The sequence below is a fragment of the Strigops habroptila genome, chromosome 15 (genome assembly GCF_004027225.2).
Source record: "Strigops habroptila isolate Jane chromosome 15, bStrHab1.2.pri, whole genome shotgun sequence".
NCBI classification, from domain to species: domain Eukaryota; kingdom Metazoa; phylum Chordata; class Aves; order Psittaciformes; family Psittacidae; genus Strigops; species Strigops habroptila.
This window is the reverse complement of record NC_044291.2, coordinates 10,562,171-10,578,640: the sequence shown is the minus strand read 5'-3', so window position 1 is coordinate 10,578,640 and position 16,470 is coordinate 10,562,171. Positions and strand designations below refer to the sequence as shown.

The window sequence follows — 16,470 nt, the reverse complement described above, 5'->3', positions numbered from 1 at the left end:
CCGAGTGCACCCACCCGAGGGGGGCAGGATCCCCGCGAGGCGGTGACCTTCACGTGGAAATTCCCACAGTATCTGGTGAGGAAGCCAGCCCTGTCACACTGGAAACATTGGCTGGTGTGGTGCTCATCAGCCCTGCTCGGCTTCTAAAGCAGGAAGACGGCGCATTGTACAGCAGATTATACTGATTTGCTTTTGCACAGCGCAGCGAGCGGCAGCAACAGGAAACATCACAATGGTCTGTAGTGCACCGGAGATGTCCCGATTGTTGTACTCAGCAATACGCCTGTTCCTATTCATGTGCCATTCAGTCCTTTAGGAGACCAACAGAAGAGCCCTGCCAGAAGGGATGGACATCTTTAGCTCGTTCCACCCGCCTTTGAAGCAGCCCTGCCCAAACCAGGAGGGTGAGCTGCCTCAAAACCGACCATGCTGGATTCCTGGTGCATGGGGGGTGGTTAGTTCAGTGCTGGAAAGACAAACACCCCCTTCAGAGAGGCTTGTTAAAGCTATTCCAGATGTGAGCCAGCCAAGTTATTATGGCAACAAGGAAATAAGTGGCAGAAAAGCACTCATGAAATCCAACTGCTCTGCCTGAGGTTAGGAGGCACATTCCTGTGCCGAGCTGTGAACAGACCTGGGTGCACAGAGCCGGGACCAGCACCAGGGAAGCTGATTCCTTCAAGGAGGTGAACAAGAGCAGAGTTATTCCAGAGGCTTGGAGAGCAGCCGGGTGGTACACACGTGCTCCAGGAGCAGACACTGACCAACAACTGAGCACTCCAACCAGGAACAGTTTCTTTTGTCTGGTTCTTAGAAAAAAGCAGCACCAAGAACAAACTTGGTGGAAACCAAGGAAAACCCCAGGGAAGCTCCAGAGGCTTTTCTAAATGGCTCATGCTGTGGTGCCCTATCACCCTCACTGTGTTTCTGCCCCCATCAAATAGGTCAGTGAGTGAATCTGGGAGCAGAAATGTTGGAAATGGGAAATCACAACTGAGAGGCAGCCTGTGGCGTCCTGCTCAGCACTGCAGATCACCAGCAGTGAGGCTCACAACAACATGGGACACATGGAAAACACAGCTCATCCACAGAGTCATGGGAAGGGGCAAAATCCAACCAGAAAACCATCCCTTTGGAGAAGCAGCTTGGATCTAGATGAACCCCTTTTGGTCAGGGCCACAGGACTGCATAATATCAGCTCATACAGTTACAGAGTAATTTGGGCTGGAAGGGGCCCCTCTGGTGGTGTCGAGTCCAAGCCCTGCCCGAAGCACCCAGATCAGGGCCCTCAGTGCCATGCCCAGCTGAGTCTTGAACATCTCTGGGGATGGAGGTCCCACAGCTTCCCTGGGCAACTTTGACCAGCCTCACCATAGAGAAGTTTTTCCTTAATCTAATGACAACTTCCCCCATCAGGTCCTGGTCCAGTGAGTCCCACTGCCTGGGCTTGAGGAGGAACTGGGGCACCAGCCCCACGCTGACACAGTCAGGGGACTGCACACAAAACAAACCCGTACCCAAAAGTGACTGCACCAAAGAAGGAACAAGGTGGGACCAGGCTCGGGGCCAAGAAGTGGCTCCATGGTAGCAAATAGGATGTGGTAGAGCAATTCATTTGTTCTACTTTTGACCCTGAGTAGCTAAAGGCCATCTTTTGTACAGGCTCGTTTCAACTTCAGATGATAACTGATTTCAGGTCACCCTCTGCCCTAGAAGCCCTCTCTGAGCCCTCAGCTACACGTGAAAGCCCAAGCAATGTGAAGAGAAGAAGGGCATGGTCCACAGCCTGCCACCGAGGCCAGGGTTTGCTCGAGGTTTGCTCAGGGTTTGCTCTATCCTCCTGCATGGGGGAGGATGTTGGCGCAGGGGGAAACTGTGGGTGGCTGAAGGGAGAAGTAGCAGAGTAAAGGTCAGCAGGGCTCAGCCAGGCTCCCCAAGAGACAACCTCTGAACTCCCTTGTGGGAAACCTCAGACTTCCCCTTCTCTGCCCCAGCAAGTCCTGGCTGCAGGCAGGGTAACACCAGCAGGGGAACAGCCCCGCACAGCCAGAGCCTGGGAATGCCAGCCCCAAGCCCCTGAGAGATGCACCACAAAGCCCTGGAAAGCAAGTGGTGGTATCCAAGTGCCTGCAAGGTGTCCCAGGAGATGGAGCTCCTGGGGACTGTGTTAATGCAGGGACAGGAAGGGTGATGCTGGCCCTGCCTCCCACTGCAGGATGATTTGGCAGCACCAGTTAGATGGTACTTTACATACTGGAAACAGTGGAGTAACGGGGTGCTATCCTGCTGCTGCCTAGAAATGTAGCTAGTGGCCATGAAAATGCAGCAAACTGCTGCCTGCAGACACTCACCCTCCTGGAGCTTGACACTCTGCAGGTACAGAGGGTTCCTCAGCACGTTGCAGCGCCCAGGCTCGTCCTCCTTGGTGAAGAGCAGCAGGTCAGAGTAGACAAAGAGAGTCACCTGGAAGCAAAATATCAGAAGCTGTGAGACATTCACCTCTTGGTACTGAGACAAGGGAAGGTCCTGGGCAGGTTCTCTGCCTTGGGGAGACATACCAGCCATGGCAGGCAGCTCAGGCACCCTTCCCTAAGGGCTGATCCCTGCTACACCCCTCGGGGTGCTTCCAGACCAGGCTCCCTCCACTCGGCAGCCACCTACTGAACCTTGTGGTGTCCCGTGACAAGAGGGACAGACCTGCCCGACAGTTTAACTCCACACAAACACACCCTCTGCTCGCTCGTGTCACTTCCCATTTGCATAAGTTATAAATCAGAGGAGCAGGAGGAGGGAATAAGCTGCCGACTAATCCCAGCACGTTGTAGAAGTCGCAACCTAAAAGCAAACGTGATCTCCTTGGACACTTCTCACTGTTCCCAGTGCTCCCTCTGGGAAAGTAACAGTTTGGATTTTACAACAGCAGTTGTAGAGAACAAACTTGACACCTTTAAACCACGTAGACGGGTGGAAAGCAAACACTGAACCAAGCCTCTGCCCAGCTCGGTGCCTGAGCAGTGTCCTAGAGCCTGGGAGCTACTCCAGAGCAGTGGTAAGCGCTCACAGCTCAGAAGGGAGATTTTGTTTTGCTTCTGGCTCTTGCCTGAGGTCCCTACTTCAATCAGCACAGATTAGTGTGATCTTTAAATTAAGAATCCCAGCCTGGTTTGGGTTGAAGGGACCTTAAAGCTCCTCCAGTTCCAACCCCCTGCCACAGGCAGGGACACCTTCCACTAGAGCAGGTTGCTCCAAGCCCCTGTGTCCAACCTGGCCTTGAACACTGCCAGGGATGGGGCAGGGATGGAGCTTCTCTAGTGGAGATCCATGACCCAGGAGCCTACTGGGGGCAAGTAGCTCAGTGCAATCACTGTGCCAGTAGCTGAGGTTTGAGCCTGTCCCTGTCTCCAGCAGAAGTTGGGGACATGCAGCAAAATGCAGAAGATGCCAGGAAGCAGCTGCAATACGCCAGTGGACATACTGGATACCAGAGCTTCTGCATGCTGCCAAACCACACGCTGCTCTCGGCACAGGATGCAACATGTGAGCACATGACTGCTTCTAACCGCTCTCTGGGATGCTCCCCAAAACCTCCCCCAGCAAAGGGAAAGCTGCTTTGCAACACTGCACAAATCAACAGAGGTTTTGTGGCCTTTTAGCAACCCTTTTGCAAAAGCAGAAAACAACCCAGCATCCCAAGGCCAGGTTGGACAGAGCTTGGAGCAACCTGCTCTAGTGGAAGGTGTCCCTGCCTGTGGGATGGGCTTGGAACCGGATGAGCTTTAACGTCCCTTCAACCCAAACCAGGCTGGGATTCTATGATCCCAGGGGCTCACTGGGAGCTATAGCACCACTGCCAGCACCAAGTCACCTCTGAAAGGTGACTCTGCTCTGGGCAGGCACTGCGTCACTGTCCCAGTACAGTTTATCTCCATGCCCAGTGGCTGACGGACACGTGTCAGGGGGAGGACAAGCTGGGTAACAGTTTATCACATGGTGGTGAGCTCATGTCAGAGCAGCAGCATATGCCTGTGAAACCAAAATCAAGCCCTTGCCACAGGATTTCTCCTTGCTGCGCCAATTCATTTTGGTGTGATTCTTAATAAGCACAAAGCTACTGGCACAGCTTTAACTGACAATGAAACCAGACAGGGTCTGCTTTTCTCTGTGTTACTGGGAAAACCCCTTCCTCTGCTCTCAACACACTGTTGGCCTCGTGCCCACATTCACCCTCTTCACTACTTCTACTACTACCTTATTATTAATACCAGGAATAACAAAGTACAAACTGCACTATAAACTTTCTTCCATGCCCATCTTGTGTCAGAGGTAACTTGTGGGATGTGTCTGGTGCCATCCCAAGTCCCTCAGCCTCAAAGAAGAGATGTCCAGGGATTTTGACAATAGCAGCTTGAAGTGAAGGGGTCACCATCATTCCCCATCCCTGGCAGTGTTCAAGGCCAGGTTGGACACAGGGGCTTGGAGCAACCTGCTCTAGTGGAAGGTGTCCCTGCCCGTGGCAGGGATTTGGGACTGGATGAGCTTTAAGGTCCCTTCCAGTACAAACCAGGCTGGGATTCTATGAGATAAAAGCAGGATCAACAAGTGGTCATGCTGGAAATGGAGGAAAGAAAATGAAGACACATGGAAGTTTAAAGGGTAGAAGAAAGAGTAGAAGGATCAGCAAGAATAAAAATATCACTTCAAAACCAAGCAGATTTAAATAGGGCACCATGGAAACAGAAATACACTAAAAGCATTTACAGATAATATTGTGTTTTTATGAGAAGATAGAATCACAGAGTGATTTGGATTGGAGGGGACCTGATTGAATTCAGGATGTAGAGAAGATAAAAGCGCAGCCAGTTTGGGTCACATAAGAGCATCTCTCTCTCAGATGCTGCTTCCAGGAAGGCACTTGATTTTAGAGCAGCTCCACACAAATCAGTTCACAGAGGTCCTGCTGCTCCTCCAAGTGCTGGAGGAGGAAAAAGAGAGTGTCCCTACCACCCACAAAGCCAGAGCCTGCCAAGAGCACCCCAGCACCGTCCTGGGCTCCAGCAGACCCTGCTCACAGCAGTGGGAACAGGACCAGCACAGCCGAGCACGGGAAACTCAAAGCATGGATGACCCTAAGGCAGCAGCCAGCAGAGGGGAGGGCTGGAGGGAGTAACCTGGAGCTCTGCCTGCGGTTGCCATCACGCTGCTGACAGGCTGTAACGTGTCTCGAACAGCCCTTTGCAAACAGACCTGGTACCATGAAAAATCACGGGGCTCATAAAAGAAAAAGAGCAAACAGAAAAGAAAGGCAGCACCTGAGTTCACTCAGGCAAGACACAGAACCCACCAGAGCTGCTCCTTGGCATGTCAGAGTGTCTTTGTGTATTTCCCAGACCTAATTTCCTACCCCAAAATCAGAAATAGAACAAGTGATGTGATGACAGGACTCTGAAGACAGATACAGGCTCACCTGTGTTATTACTGGAGTGATGAAGCCACATGGCAGATGTCACCCAGACCTTAGGGGGATGGGAATAGATTTTACAGGGGGAAGAAATGTTCACAGAGGCTGACACTGATGTCTGGGACACAGTTCATGTGTGCTCTGCATGCAGCAAACAGCAAAGCCTCAGCTGCTGATAGATTTGACTAACTACAGAACATATAACCAGCAAGGCATTGCTACACAAGGGAGGGCCATGTTTAAAGTGTTTCCTACAAGAAGAAAGAACATGGAAGCCAGGAGGAAAAGCAGTGTGTTAGTGTGCTTCACAGAATCGCAGAATCATTAGGGTTGGAAGAGACCTCTGGAGATTATCCAGTCCATCCCCCAAGATGATTCCCCAGGATGAGAACAGGAGCTCAATGCCTGGCAGAGCCTGGCCACAGGATGCAATAACCACACATTGTAAAGCAAAGCAGGGTAACAAAAGCATTATGAAAAGTGCACAGAAATTAAGCCTTGCAGCCACAGCACCTTCACATTCAACCTTAAGAACTGTTCCTAACCCCATCCTCTTCAGCTCAAACACCAGCACAAGCAGTGGCAGTGCAGATGGGGAAATGGCGAAAAACAAGGAACAGAAGGATATTCAGAGGCAGTGAAGAAGGGACAGAGTAAGTGGGACCATTGTGGTGGAGGGAATAGGTAAGTGCAGGTTTCTGGTGTTCTCACCGAAATGAAAGTGTCTAAAAAAGGCTGAAAACAACATCTTGAAATGTCTGTGACAGGGAGAAGGGTTTTGCTCAACCCACTGCATTGGCCAAACTCAGCCACCCACTGAAACATGGAGCTGGGAGCCCTGTCCCAGGCCACGAGTGCCAGGAACTTGCAGTGCAACACTTGGGATGAGAGAGCAAAGCCTCTTGCTCTGCTCTGGGCATGCTGGTCCATGACCTCCAGGCTCCTGGCAGAGCTGGGGGCTTTCAGAGCTCAAGGGAGGACCATCCTCATCCGCGGAAAAGAGCTGGGAAGGGGATGAGCACGATTCATGCTGTGAAGGTGCCTCAGGGCTTTGGCAAATTGCCTCCAGGTACATTAGAGATGGACCCACAAGGACAAGGACAAAGCCCATGTTTGACACTTCATGCACAATCGCAGCATCACGCAGGTTCCTCTGGCACTCCACAGGCTGGAGGGATTTCAGAAGACCATCAAACAGGAATTGCAACAAAGTCTAGACAGGATGTGATTAAAGCCTGAATAAGGATTGCCCCAGAGGTAAGGTCAGGGAAAGGACAGATCCTGGCAAGTCTCCAGAGAGATAGGTTGACTCCTTCAGGAGATGGGAGAGAGTTTGCTCAGCGATGAGGATGCGGAGATTGATGTGGATAATGCCAAGGGGAAAAGATTCTGGGTGGGTTTGGGTTTTTTTGAGGGCTGGAAGGAGCAGAATTAACCAGGATCTCCATCTCCAGCCCCTGCACCAGGGCCCTCCTCTCTTGAGCCAAAAAAGAACAACATACAGAAAAAGCTCCTGTAAACCACAGGAGCAATGGTCCAGTTTGAGAGAGATTGGGTGGGAAGAGCAGTGAGAACGTGGAAAACCCCAGGGGGCAAGAAAGAAAGGACCCATCAGAAAAAAGACAGCCTCTGCTCAGGCAGCAGAGGAGGCTGGAGAGGAGGAGAGCTCAAGTCCAGCAAAAAGAGAAGGCAGAGCCCTTCTGTACCAGGGGAAGCTCCACTGTGTCCAGGCCAGTTTCGGTCTTGCTGGTTTCAGAAGTTTAGGTTCTCTTATCTCACAGCCCATCAGGACCAAAGCAGACCCCATTGCTCCACTGGAGAAGGGAAGTCTCTGGCTTTCCAGAGAGACCTGCACTGACCCCTCAGAGCTCTGCCAAGCCTGCCTTGATCCTGTGACACACTGCAGGCATGAGACAGCCCTTCCATGGGGACATGGCTGATGTTCAGTGTTGCTGCCTACAACTGTCAGCTCCCAGCAACAGGGAGCCACGCAACAGCACCACGCTTGGGTTCACACCAAGGGAAAGACCCCTGCCTTCCAAAGCAGATACTGCCATGTGCTTCTTCCCATTCATTGCTTCTGTTTTTCCACTCTGCTTAGTCACAACCTCTTGCCTTGCCCCTCTGCCAGGCTTGCACAGGCATCACAGCCTCAAGGCACCACCATTCCCGAACGCTGTCTCACACTCCTGGCCAGCATGCAGCATCCTGCCCTTCCCTGGCAGCAGCTCCAACTGGGAAGTCCTCTTCCAGCCTCATGCTCCTCTTCAGGGTATCATAAGCAAACAGTCCTTCCTCCTGATCCTGCCCACAGCTGGGTCTCTGGAATGGCCGTCTGGAGACAGAGCAGCACATCTCCTCTGGACATGCTTGTCCTGAGGCTCTCCATCATCTAAATATGAACACCCCATACACACACATGCTCCACCCAGGCTGCAAACAGCCTTAGTTATTCACAGTTATTCTACATTTGGCTCCTACTACAGACCTCTGAGTCTGGCCTGAAAGACTCCAAACCAGCCAGGAGAAGCATCCTGACGTCAGGCTGGCCACCGCATTTCCAAACCATCACAGCACAGCTGCTACTCGGCCATGAGTTTACCTGATTTTCATTCATGAGGGTGTCCAGAAGACCCTGAGCAGCAAAGAACAGCAGCACAGACAGGGAAAGAGGATTTTTTTACAGATCAGTGCGAAGTTTCCTAATTGCTCAGGCAATTTTTCATGTACTTCGGCAGAAAGAAAAAAGAAAAGTGATTCAAGTCAAAGCAAGGGATTAATTACACTTTGAAAACCAGAAAGAAAGACACTTGAAGTAACACAGTGTTGTACTGTTTTGTAGAGGCCAGTGATGTGATGTGTCTCTGGGATTCTGCTGTTGGCCACCCAGAAGGTGTTACCCAGAAAACCCAGAGAAGCTGTGGCTGCCCCATCCCTGGCAGTGTTCAAGGCCAGGTTGGACACAGGGGCTTGGAGCAACCTGCTCTAGTGGAAGGTGTCCCTGCCCGTGGCAGGGGGTTGGAACTGGATGAGTTTTAAGGTCCCTTCCAACACAAACCAGGCTGGGATTCTATGATTCTATGAAACTAAGATTAGCCAATTAAAAACTCCTTATGGCTCTGTGAAGATGACACATTGTTTCCTCCAAATTCAAACCAAAATCATTCTGTACAGTGGTGAGACTCTCTGAAAATGCCCCAAAGAAGCAGCAGTTTCCCCCCAGCACTGGCAATGCTGGGGTGGGCTCCCCCAGCTGCTGCTTCCTCTGCCCCAAATCCTAGGGCTTTGCAGACATTGCAGTTGGATGCAAGTGAAGCCAGCAGCAAATGTAATCAACACATCCAAACCCTGCCAGCTGGGATGCTGAAAGCTGTCCCATACACAGGCTGAGGGTGTAGCCAAAGCTTAGCTGCTTCCCCAGGTTTTTAACAGCCCTCTGATAACATTGCAGAGAAGCAACAGAAAGAAGGAAAAGACAGAGGAATTTGGACAAGGCATGTGATGTGTTTCAGAAGCTGAATTTCTGGAAGCTCCTGTTCTCTGTCTAGTTCTCTAACCTGGCCCAAAATACTCTTCAGCTCCCTCTTTCTGGGTCTGAGTGGCCTCAACTGCCAGGCTGTGACCAGCAGGCATTTGCCATGTGCAGTTTCTTTGTGAACATGAAGGAAGACAAGAAAAAAAAGTTGATTTCTAGCAGAGCAAAGTTTTGATATTGAGTTTATCCCATGAAATACTGACTACAAGTTTTCCAAAAATCATATTAATATCAGCACTGCACAGTGAAACATTTCTCTTTGCAATCTGCTATATAAGACTGCAGAAAGCATGTTTAGAAAGCTCAGTCTTACCTGTATGGTCCTGGTCCTGCTCTCATGAAGCAGCAGCTCCTCTGACAGCAGCAGAGTCCGGGCTGGGTTACAAAGATCTAGGGGCTACATTTGAAAGGAAAAAGGAAAAGAAGAAAAAGCATCAGTCAAACCTTCCACTGGAAACGTGGCTTGCCAGAAAAGCTTTCCACCCACCAAACCCACTTTGTCTTCACTTTGAGCTGTAAGTCATTCAGGAAGAAGCCACCCCACAGTGTGCTCAGAAGGACAGCAAGTCTGCAGTCCAGCCACACGATAAAAAGAAGGCTGAACACTCAACACCTACGTCAGACCCAGCTATAAAAAGACCATCAGCCTCCTGCCTCTACATGTTAACTGCTCTGCAGCGTGGGTTTGGTGATGGGTGCTTCTTAGCAGGAAACGCAACCACAACAGTGGCACGTTGGGTTCTCACACCCCACAGACAAGAATATTTGCTATATGATTTTATGGATTAGAATCATAGTCACAGCCTGGTTTCAGTTGAAAGGGAGCTTAAAGCTCATCCAGTTCCAACCCCTGCCATGAGCAGGGACACCTTCCACTAGAGCAGGTTGCTCCAAGCCCCTGTGTCCAACCTGGCCTTGAACACTGCCAGGGATGGGGCAGCCACAGCTTCTCTGGGCACCCTGTGCCAGCACCTCAGCACCCTCACAGGGAAGAGCTTCTGCCTAAGAGCTCATCTCAATCTCCCCTCTGGCAGGTTAAAGCCATTACTCTCACAGTAAGTTAAAGTGACTTCAAGAAGGCTGCCACACTGAGCACCCAGCTCCCTGGTTCGTGCCTCCCTGTTTAATGCTGGAGGAGAACAAGACAGGTTCAATTGTCCCAGCTGCAGAACAAACCCTGACAAACCAGCCCAGGACGATCATCCTGAGCCACATGGTCAGCAGGCACTCGAGGGGACCTGCACAGGGGCCTTGCAGTATGTGAGAACATAAAACCAGTTCCTAAAGTTGCAGAAACAGCCCAGATTCCCAAGTTGGTGGCTGAAGCCCAGAAGCTGGGATACCTTCTCCTGACTCAAGCAAACACTTGAGGACCAGATCTGAAAGCTGAAAAGGGAAAAAACTCCAACGGAGAATTGCTTGGGCAGGACACAATTCCCTTTGAGAATGTACCCAGCACTGTGCTGAGTACAGCCAGCTCCAGAGGGGATCCATGCATTCATGGTATATACTGCTGGGAAATAGATCCACCTTGCATGGCAGCCAGGACCCAACCTCCAGCAGCAAGCACTGAGTGCATTAGATCCGTAACACCTCGCTGCCAGCTGCACTTACCTGCACAAAGATGGGGAACACCAGCACTTTGGGAGCCAGCGTCACGTAGGTGCCGTAGCTGGAGTGCGGGATGTGCGGCCTCACTATGGTGCAGTTCTGGTAGTTCCCGTAGCTCTTCATTGTCTGCACAGTCTTCATGAGCCTGGATTTTCTCCCAGAGCCTGTGTGTGATTTCCCTTTACATGCATTTCCTGGAGCGACAGAGGAAGCAGAGAGAAACCCAGACTCAGAGGAGAGCTCCTGCAGAACTGCTGCATGCTGCCAGCTTGCTTCCTGCTCCCACAGGCTGCAGGAGGGCATGTAGAGCCCGAGGGAAAGAGCTGGAGCCGAGAGCTGCAGGGACACCCGTCACGCTGCTGACTAAGTTTCCCAGGAATCCATGTAATAACAGCACTGACTTCACTTTTCCTACTGCAAAATGACATGTCCTTGGACATTTCTGCTCAAGAGCTACTCGCTTGCTGGACCAAGGACTTAACGGCATCACACCAGCAGCACAAACACCTCTGTGTGTGTGCAAATGAAAACCCAAGGAAGTCATAGAATCCCAGCCTGGTTTGGGTTGAAGGGACCTTAAAGCTTCTCCAGTTCCAACCCCCTGCCACGGGCAGGGACACCTTCCACTAGAGCAGGTTGCTCCAAGCCCCTGTGTCCAACCTGGCCTTGAACACTGCCAGGGATGGGGCAGCCACAGCTTCTCTGGGCACCCTGTGCCAGCGCCTCAGCACCCTCACAGGGAAGAGCTTCTTCCTTATATCCACCCTAAATCTCCCCTGTTTAAGTTTGAACCCGTTCCCCCTTGTCCTAGCAAGTCACAGCAAGCCCAACTGCAGGGCAGTGCCTCTGTCACTGTTTGGGTGTTCATTGCCTTCCACACAATATATGAACACAGTAGTTTGGAGGAAGAGATGTGGTGCTATTATACACACCTCCCTGTGCAGTACTGAAAGTACAGAACAACCCCAAACATGACTTTAAATGGACATTCTTGAATCACAGGAGCACCAAGGAGGTTCCCACCATCGGGGAATACCATGGAAGTATGACCCTTCCCTTTGAAGGGAGGCGAAAACCCGCTGTGACTAACTCAGTGTGGGGAGAAATACTGGAAATTTAAACCTTGGGACATTTTTATCTGCCCAAGCCCTGCCTGCTCTGGATCCTGGGCACGGGAATTAGCAAAGTGCAGGAATTTCACATCATGGGGTGCCTGGTGATGGGTTAATCACAGTTTTTAGAAGATACTAAGACTAGAGGTGTCAGAGAAGGGAACAGAAGTGACAAACACATTCATGGCATGGGCTCGATCTATCCTTTCTAAATCACTCCCAGGGATGTGATGGCTGCTCAGACATAGGGGTGTATTTATAAAGGATGAGCTCATTTTGCATGAGGCTGGCACGACACCAGCCACTGGGTTCAGCATTACATCTCAGTGCTGGAAAACGCCCGAGCAGCCTGACTGGATTTCACACTGTCCCTCTCCATTGCAGAGGGCCAATATCCCCACTCCGAGCAGGGATTACACAGGAGCTTTCCCCTGCAGCCTCCCACCTCAGCTGCTCGAGCACAGCTCTGACTTGCCCAACATCTAACACCAGCTACTGCAGCCACCCCAAACCCGCCAGTCTGCATCACTAGAGGCCAGGAGACACCAGGTGATGTGTCAAACCAGCCCCAGAATCTCTAGTGCAATTGATAATCCTGTAATTAAAAGCATTATTGATAATTATCTACAGTTATCCTTGTGCCTGCAGGCTGCTGTGTGGGGGAGTCCTTCCTTCCCCTACTGCCAGGCAATTGCTGCTATACAGGATTTCTAAGCCCTTTCCTCCTATCCCAGAGGAATGCCTTTGGATACACCCAGCAAGCTCCCACCAGCATTTTGTCTCACAAGTTCAGGCATGGGATGTGGGGTGTTCTGGAGGTGCTCTGCTTGGATAGAAACTACCATTTTCTCAGCACCATCTCAGACTGCTGGGAGCCGAACCTAGAACTCACAGGCAGTAACTCCAACAGGAACTGAATATCTCTAACCAAAAATTCATGCCTTCTTCAAAAGAAACCCCATTGAAAAATCCAAGTATTTCCTCCCTGCCTCCTGAGGCTGAACCAAGAGAGCTCAGGTCCAGCAGGCAGACCTCTCCACTTGGATTTGAACATACCCAGCTGAGAAGCTGGCACATTGGCCCATTCTTCCCCACCACATGTCTCAGGAACACACAATCATGGAATCCCAGGCTGGTTTGGGTTGGAAGGGACCTGGAAGCTCACCCAGTTCCAAGCCCCTGCCACGGGCAGGGACACCTTCCACTAGAGCAGGTTGTTCAAGCCCCTGTGTCCAACCTGGCCTTGAACACTGCCAGGGATGGGGCAGCCACAGCTTCTCTGGGCACCCTGTGCCAGCGCCTCAGCACCCTCACAGGGAAGAGCTTCTGCCTCAGAGCTCATCTCAATCTCCCCTCTGGCAGGTTAAATCCATTCCTTAACCTGTCCCTACAGGCCCTTGTCCAAAGCCGCTCTCCAGGTTTCCTGGAGCCCCTTTAGGCCCTGGAGCTGCTCTAAGGTCTCCCCTTCAGGAGCCTTCTCTTCTCCAGGCTGCCCCAGCCCAGCTCTCTCAGCCTGGCTCCAGAGCAGAGCTGCTCCAGCCCTCGCAGCAGCTCCGTGGCCTCCTCTGGCCTCGCTCCAGCAGCTCCACGTCCCTCCTGTGCTGTTGCCCCAGAGCTGGATCAGGACTGCAGGGGGGGTCTCCCCAGAGCGCAGCAGAGGGGGAGAATCCCCTCCCTGACCTGCTGCTCATGCTCTGGGGGTGCAGCCCAAACCCTCCTGCCGCCCCTGCTAGAGGGGTTCCCAGCGGAGACCCCCCTGCCCCACACCCCTTCCCAGCCACCCAGCCCCGGGGGGTTCTGCTCCCAGCACAGCAGCTTTCTGCACAGTGGCTCCTGCCTCTGCACTGAACGGATACCCACAACCTTCCCAGGCAGAAACGAGTCAAAACACTTCTAACCATGGCTCAGAGCAGATAAGGTCTCATCCAAAGCAAATAAACGAACTTACCCAACATTACATATTCCATTAAGTATTAGGAAATAGCACATTTACTTTCAGATAAGCACCAGCAGAGCCAGCCCGTGCTCTGCTGGCAACACAGACCTGCTGTTTACTGCTTGCTTTAACAGCCTGCCTTGGCAGAGGGGTGGCCCTGGTGACCTAAAAGGTTGTTTCCACTTCTAAGTGCAACAAACCTGACATTTTCTCTTTTCCCTTTGTCATGGTTGCACTGGCAGATAAAATCAAAGCACGAGAGACAGCTCAACACGGGACAGATGATACAATCTGGCTGGGAATGCAGGATCTGCTTTTCCTTTTATCCCTAGATCACCTCATTTTATCAGAGGAATTCACCTGCAGGAATCCTGTTTTCTGGACCCTGGCACAGAGACACATCCAGCCTGCCCCAAGTGTCAGCTCCTGTCACTGTGGGACTGGTGGCCAGCTCTTAGTAACTGCTCAGGATAACTAATGCACCCCTCCCTCTGAAGACTTAACATGAAATACACTGAAAACCATCACTAAAATGTGTTATGGGAAGAAGCTGAGTCTCTCAAATTCCACCCTGCTGTAAGAACAAGTCCCCATAGTCCAGCTCATTTTTTCACAGCATCCACAAAGAGCAGGAAGGAGCTGCAATAATCCTCAGTACAGAACATCCCCTGCAGCTAAGCTGTGGAAATACTTCTGGCTGCAGAGCTCCAGGGCTGGGAGCACACAGGGCACAGGGGCTTGGACCCACACTGCTCCCTCCTCCTCCCCAGCATCCCCACCACACCTGTGCCAGCCCCACACTTTGCCTTCAGTGGACACTGTCCCACCTTTACAGGCAGCGCAACATTTTCTAGCTGAGGTAAAGACACCCCTGGAAGATCATGCCTGGGAAGTCAGCTCTTCTGTGGACATGCAGCTGATCCTAAGGGCATCCCAACACACCAGGGTGCAAGCACAGCCTCCCAGAGCTCCCAAATTTGAGCAGGAAACAAATGGTTCTGCATGAGGCAGGTTCATGCAGTCCCCAGCCCTGCCACACTTCATCCCACTCTTCCCTCAAGCCCAACTATACCTGGTTCTCCAGCAAGACCCAGCAAACTTGTTGCAGAAAATGAGTTTATGTTTCAAAGGGGGTTTGAGAAGAGCTGGTCCAGAGACTGCAGAGACCTGCAGCAGCCAGGAAATGAGCATTCCCCAAACCTGGCACATCAACCCGCACTATTGTTTGTACAAATCTGAGTCATGGCCATCCTCGCTCCCTTAGCAATAAAGTGAACATCAAAGCAGGGGTCACAGTATTAGCACCCCCAGCAAAGCATCATGCCTGAGAAGGGAAACACGTCATGGACGGGCCCAGGGACACATCTGGGGAACAGCCACAACAGCAAGACTTAACACTGTCACACTTCATGCTTCCGTCATGCCCCTGACGGAAAGTCCCTGCCACCAGCCTCCCTCCAGCCACTGTGTGAGCTCCCACAGAGACCTCAGCGCGAGGCTGTGACACTGTGCTCACCTCTGGGCCTGGGGTAGGGCTCTTGCTTTTCTCTCTGACCCAGAGTGGGAAGATGATCCTAACCAAAAGCCCCAAGGCCTCTGCCACTGTCCTGAAAACATGAGGGACTCCACTGCAGCACTGCAGGGCTAAGGGCAAGGATTCAATAGCACTAGAAAGACCATGTTTAGCTCTGCTGGGTGCTCTGAGCAGCGTTTTCAGCACATCAGCAACTTACCCACAGTCGCATTGTTCTCTTGATAGACAGGTCTCAGCAGCTGTAAGACACAACCCAGAAAGGACACAGTCACCTGAAGGAGGCTTGAGGCAGACCTCACAACAACCAACTGCAAATGTTAGCATGACAACCCCAGCAAAGCCAAAGCACTCCAGAGAGGTGAAAATCACATTTGCCCTGTTTCCAGCAGAACAGGAGAACACTGACTTGCACTGTGGTCTATGCAATGGAAACACTTCCCATATCCTCACCCCTTGAGTGAGCCCTGAGAGGAGGCTGCAGGTCATTCACCCCAGCTCTGCAGCCCTAATGTAAGAGGTTTAGGAACATAGTGAAAGCTCCACCAAGGGACACAGATCTGGCTTGTAAAAATGACATGTGCTCTAGAAACATTTAGAGATGATGCTCAGTAATACTGCAGCAAGAGAGGATGCAGCAAGCACAGCCAACAGCCACATGCACTAACTTGAGTGTGGGGCTGGAGAGCAGCCCTACCTGGCTCCCAGGGTTCACAGGGGCTAAGATGATGTAGTTGTGGTCTGCAGCAGAGGGCACCCGGGACAGGGCTGGCATGGTGCTCTGGCCCCGCTTGCCGAGCTCCGTGTACCTCTCCCAGCTGTTCAGCACCAGCCCGTCGCTCCCATCGTACAGGACGTGGCAGCTCCGGCGCTGCTCAGGCCGGGGGGGCACGGTGCTGTTCTTCTCCCGCTTGTTGGGTGGTGACTGGAGGTCGTAGGCAGACTTGCAGGAGGATCTGCGGATCATGCCTTCGTGCCCCGTCCTCACCTGCGGCACCAGCCGCCACACCAGCAGGATGATCTCAGTGGGACAGTTCCTGGAAGGGACGGCATGGGGCAAGTCAGGGATGGAGCCGTAGGGAGTGAGGCCCCTGCATCACTCAGCCATGAGCCCTGCAGTCCTTTCTCCCTCTAATGCCTCTGCTCTCTAATGTCCTGCCCTTCCCAGCCCCTGCACCCTTTCTTCTACACCAAAGAATCCTTTCTCAGTCTCCTGCACCCCTCCAAGCTCCTTCCCACTCAAAGCTCCTGCTGCCCTGCCTTGGAGCTCTGAGTGGCAGGGCACTG

General features: G+C 52.0%; 1 protein-coding gene across 3 annotated transcripts in view; it reads right to left on the bottom strand.

The window, feature by feature from the left end:
• RGS3 (regulator of G protein signaling 3) overlaps nt 1–16,470 on the bottom strand; it is a 78,833-nt gene that overhangs the window by 39,065 nt on the left and 23,298 nt on the right. For all 3 annotated transcript variants that reach the window (XM_030507182.1, XM_030507183.1, XM_030507184.1), the window contains 5 exons: nt 15,881–16,220; nt 15,386–15,425; nt 10,608–10,798; nt 9,307–9,390; nt 2,352–2,463 (listed from right to left, as the gene is read on the bottom strand). In XM_030507182.1, coding sequence (XP_030363042.1) covers nt 2,352–2,463; nt 9,307–9,390; nt 10,608–10,798; nt 15,386–15,425; nt 15,881–16,220 — 767 coding nt within the window. The remainder of the gene's footprint in view (nt 1–2,351; nt 2,464–9,306; nt 9,391–10,607; nt 10,799–15,385; nt 15,426–15,880; nt 16,221–16,470) is intronic.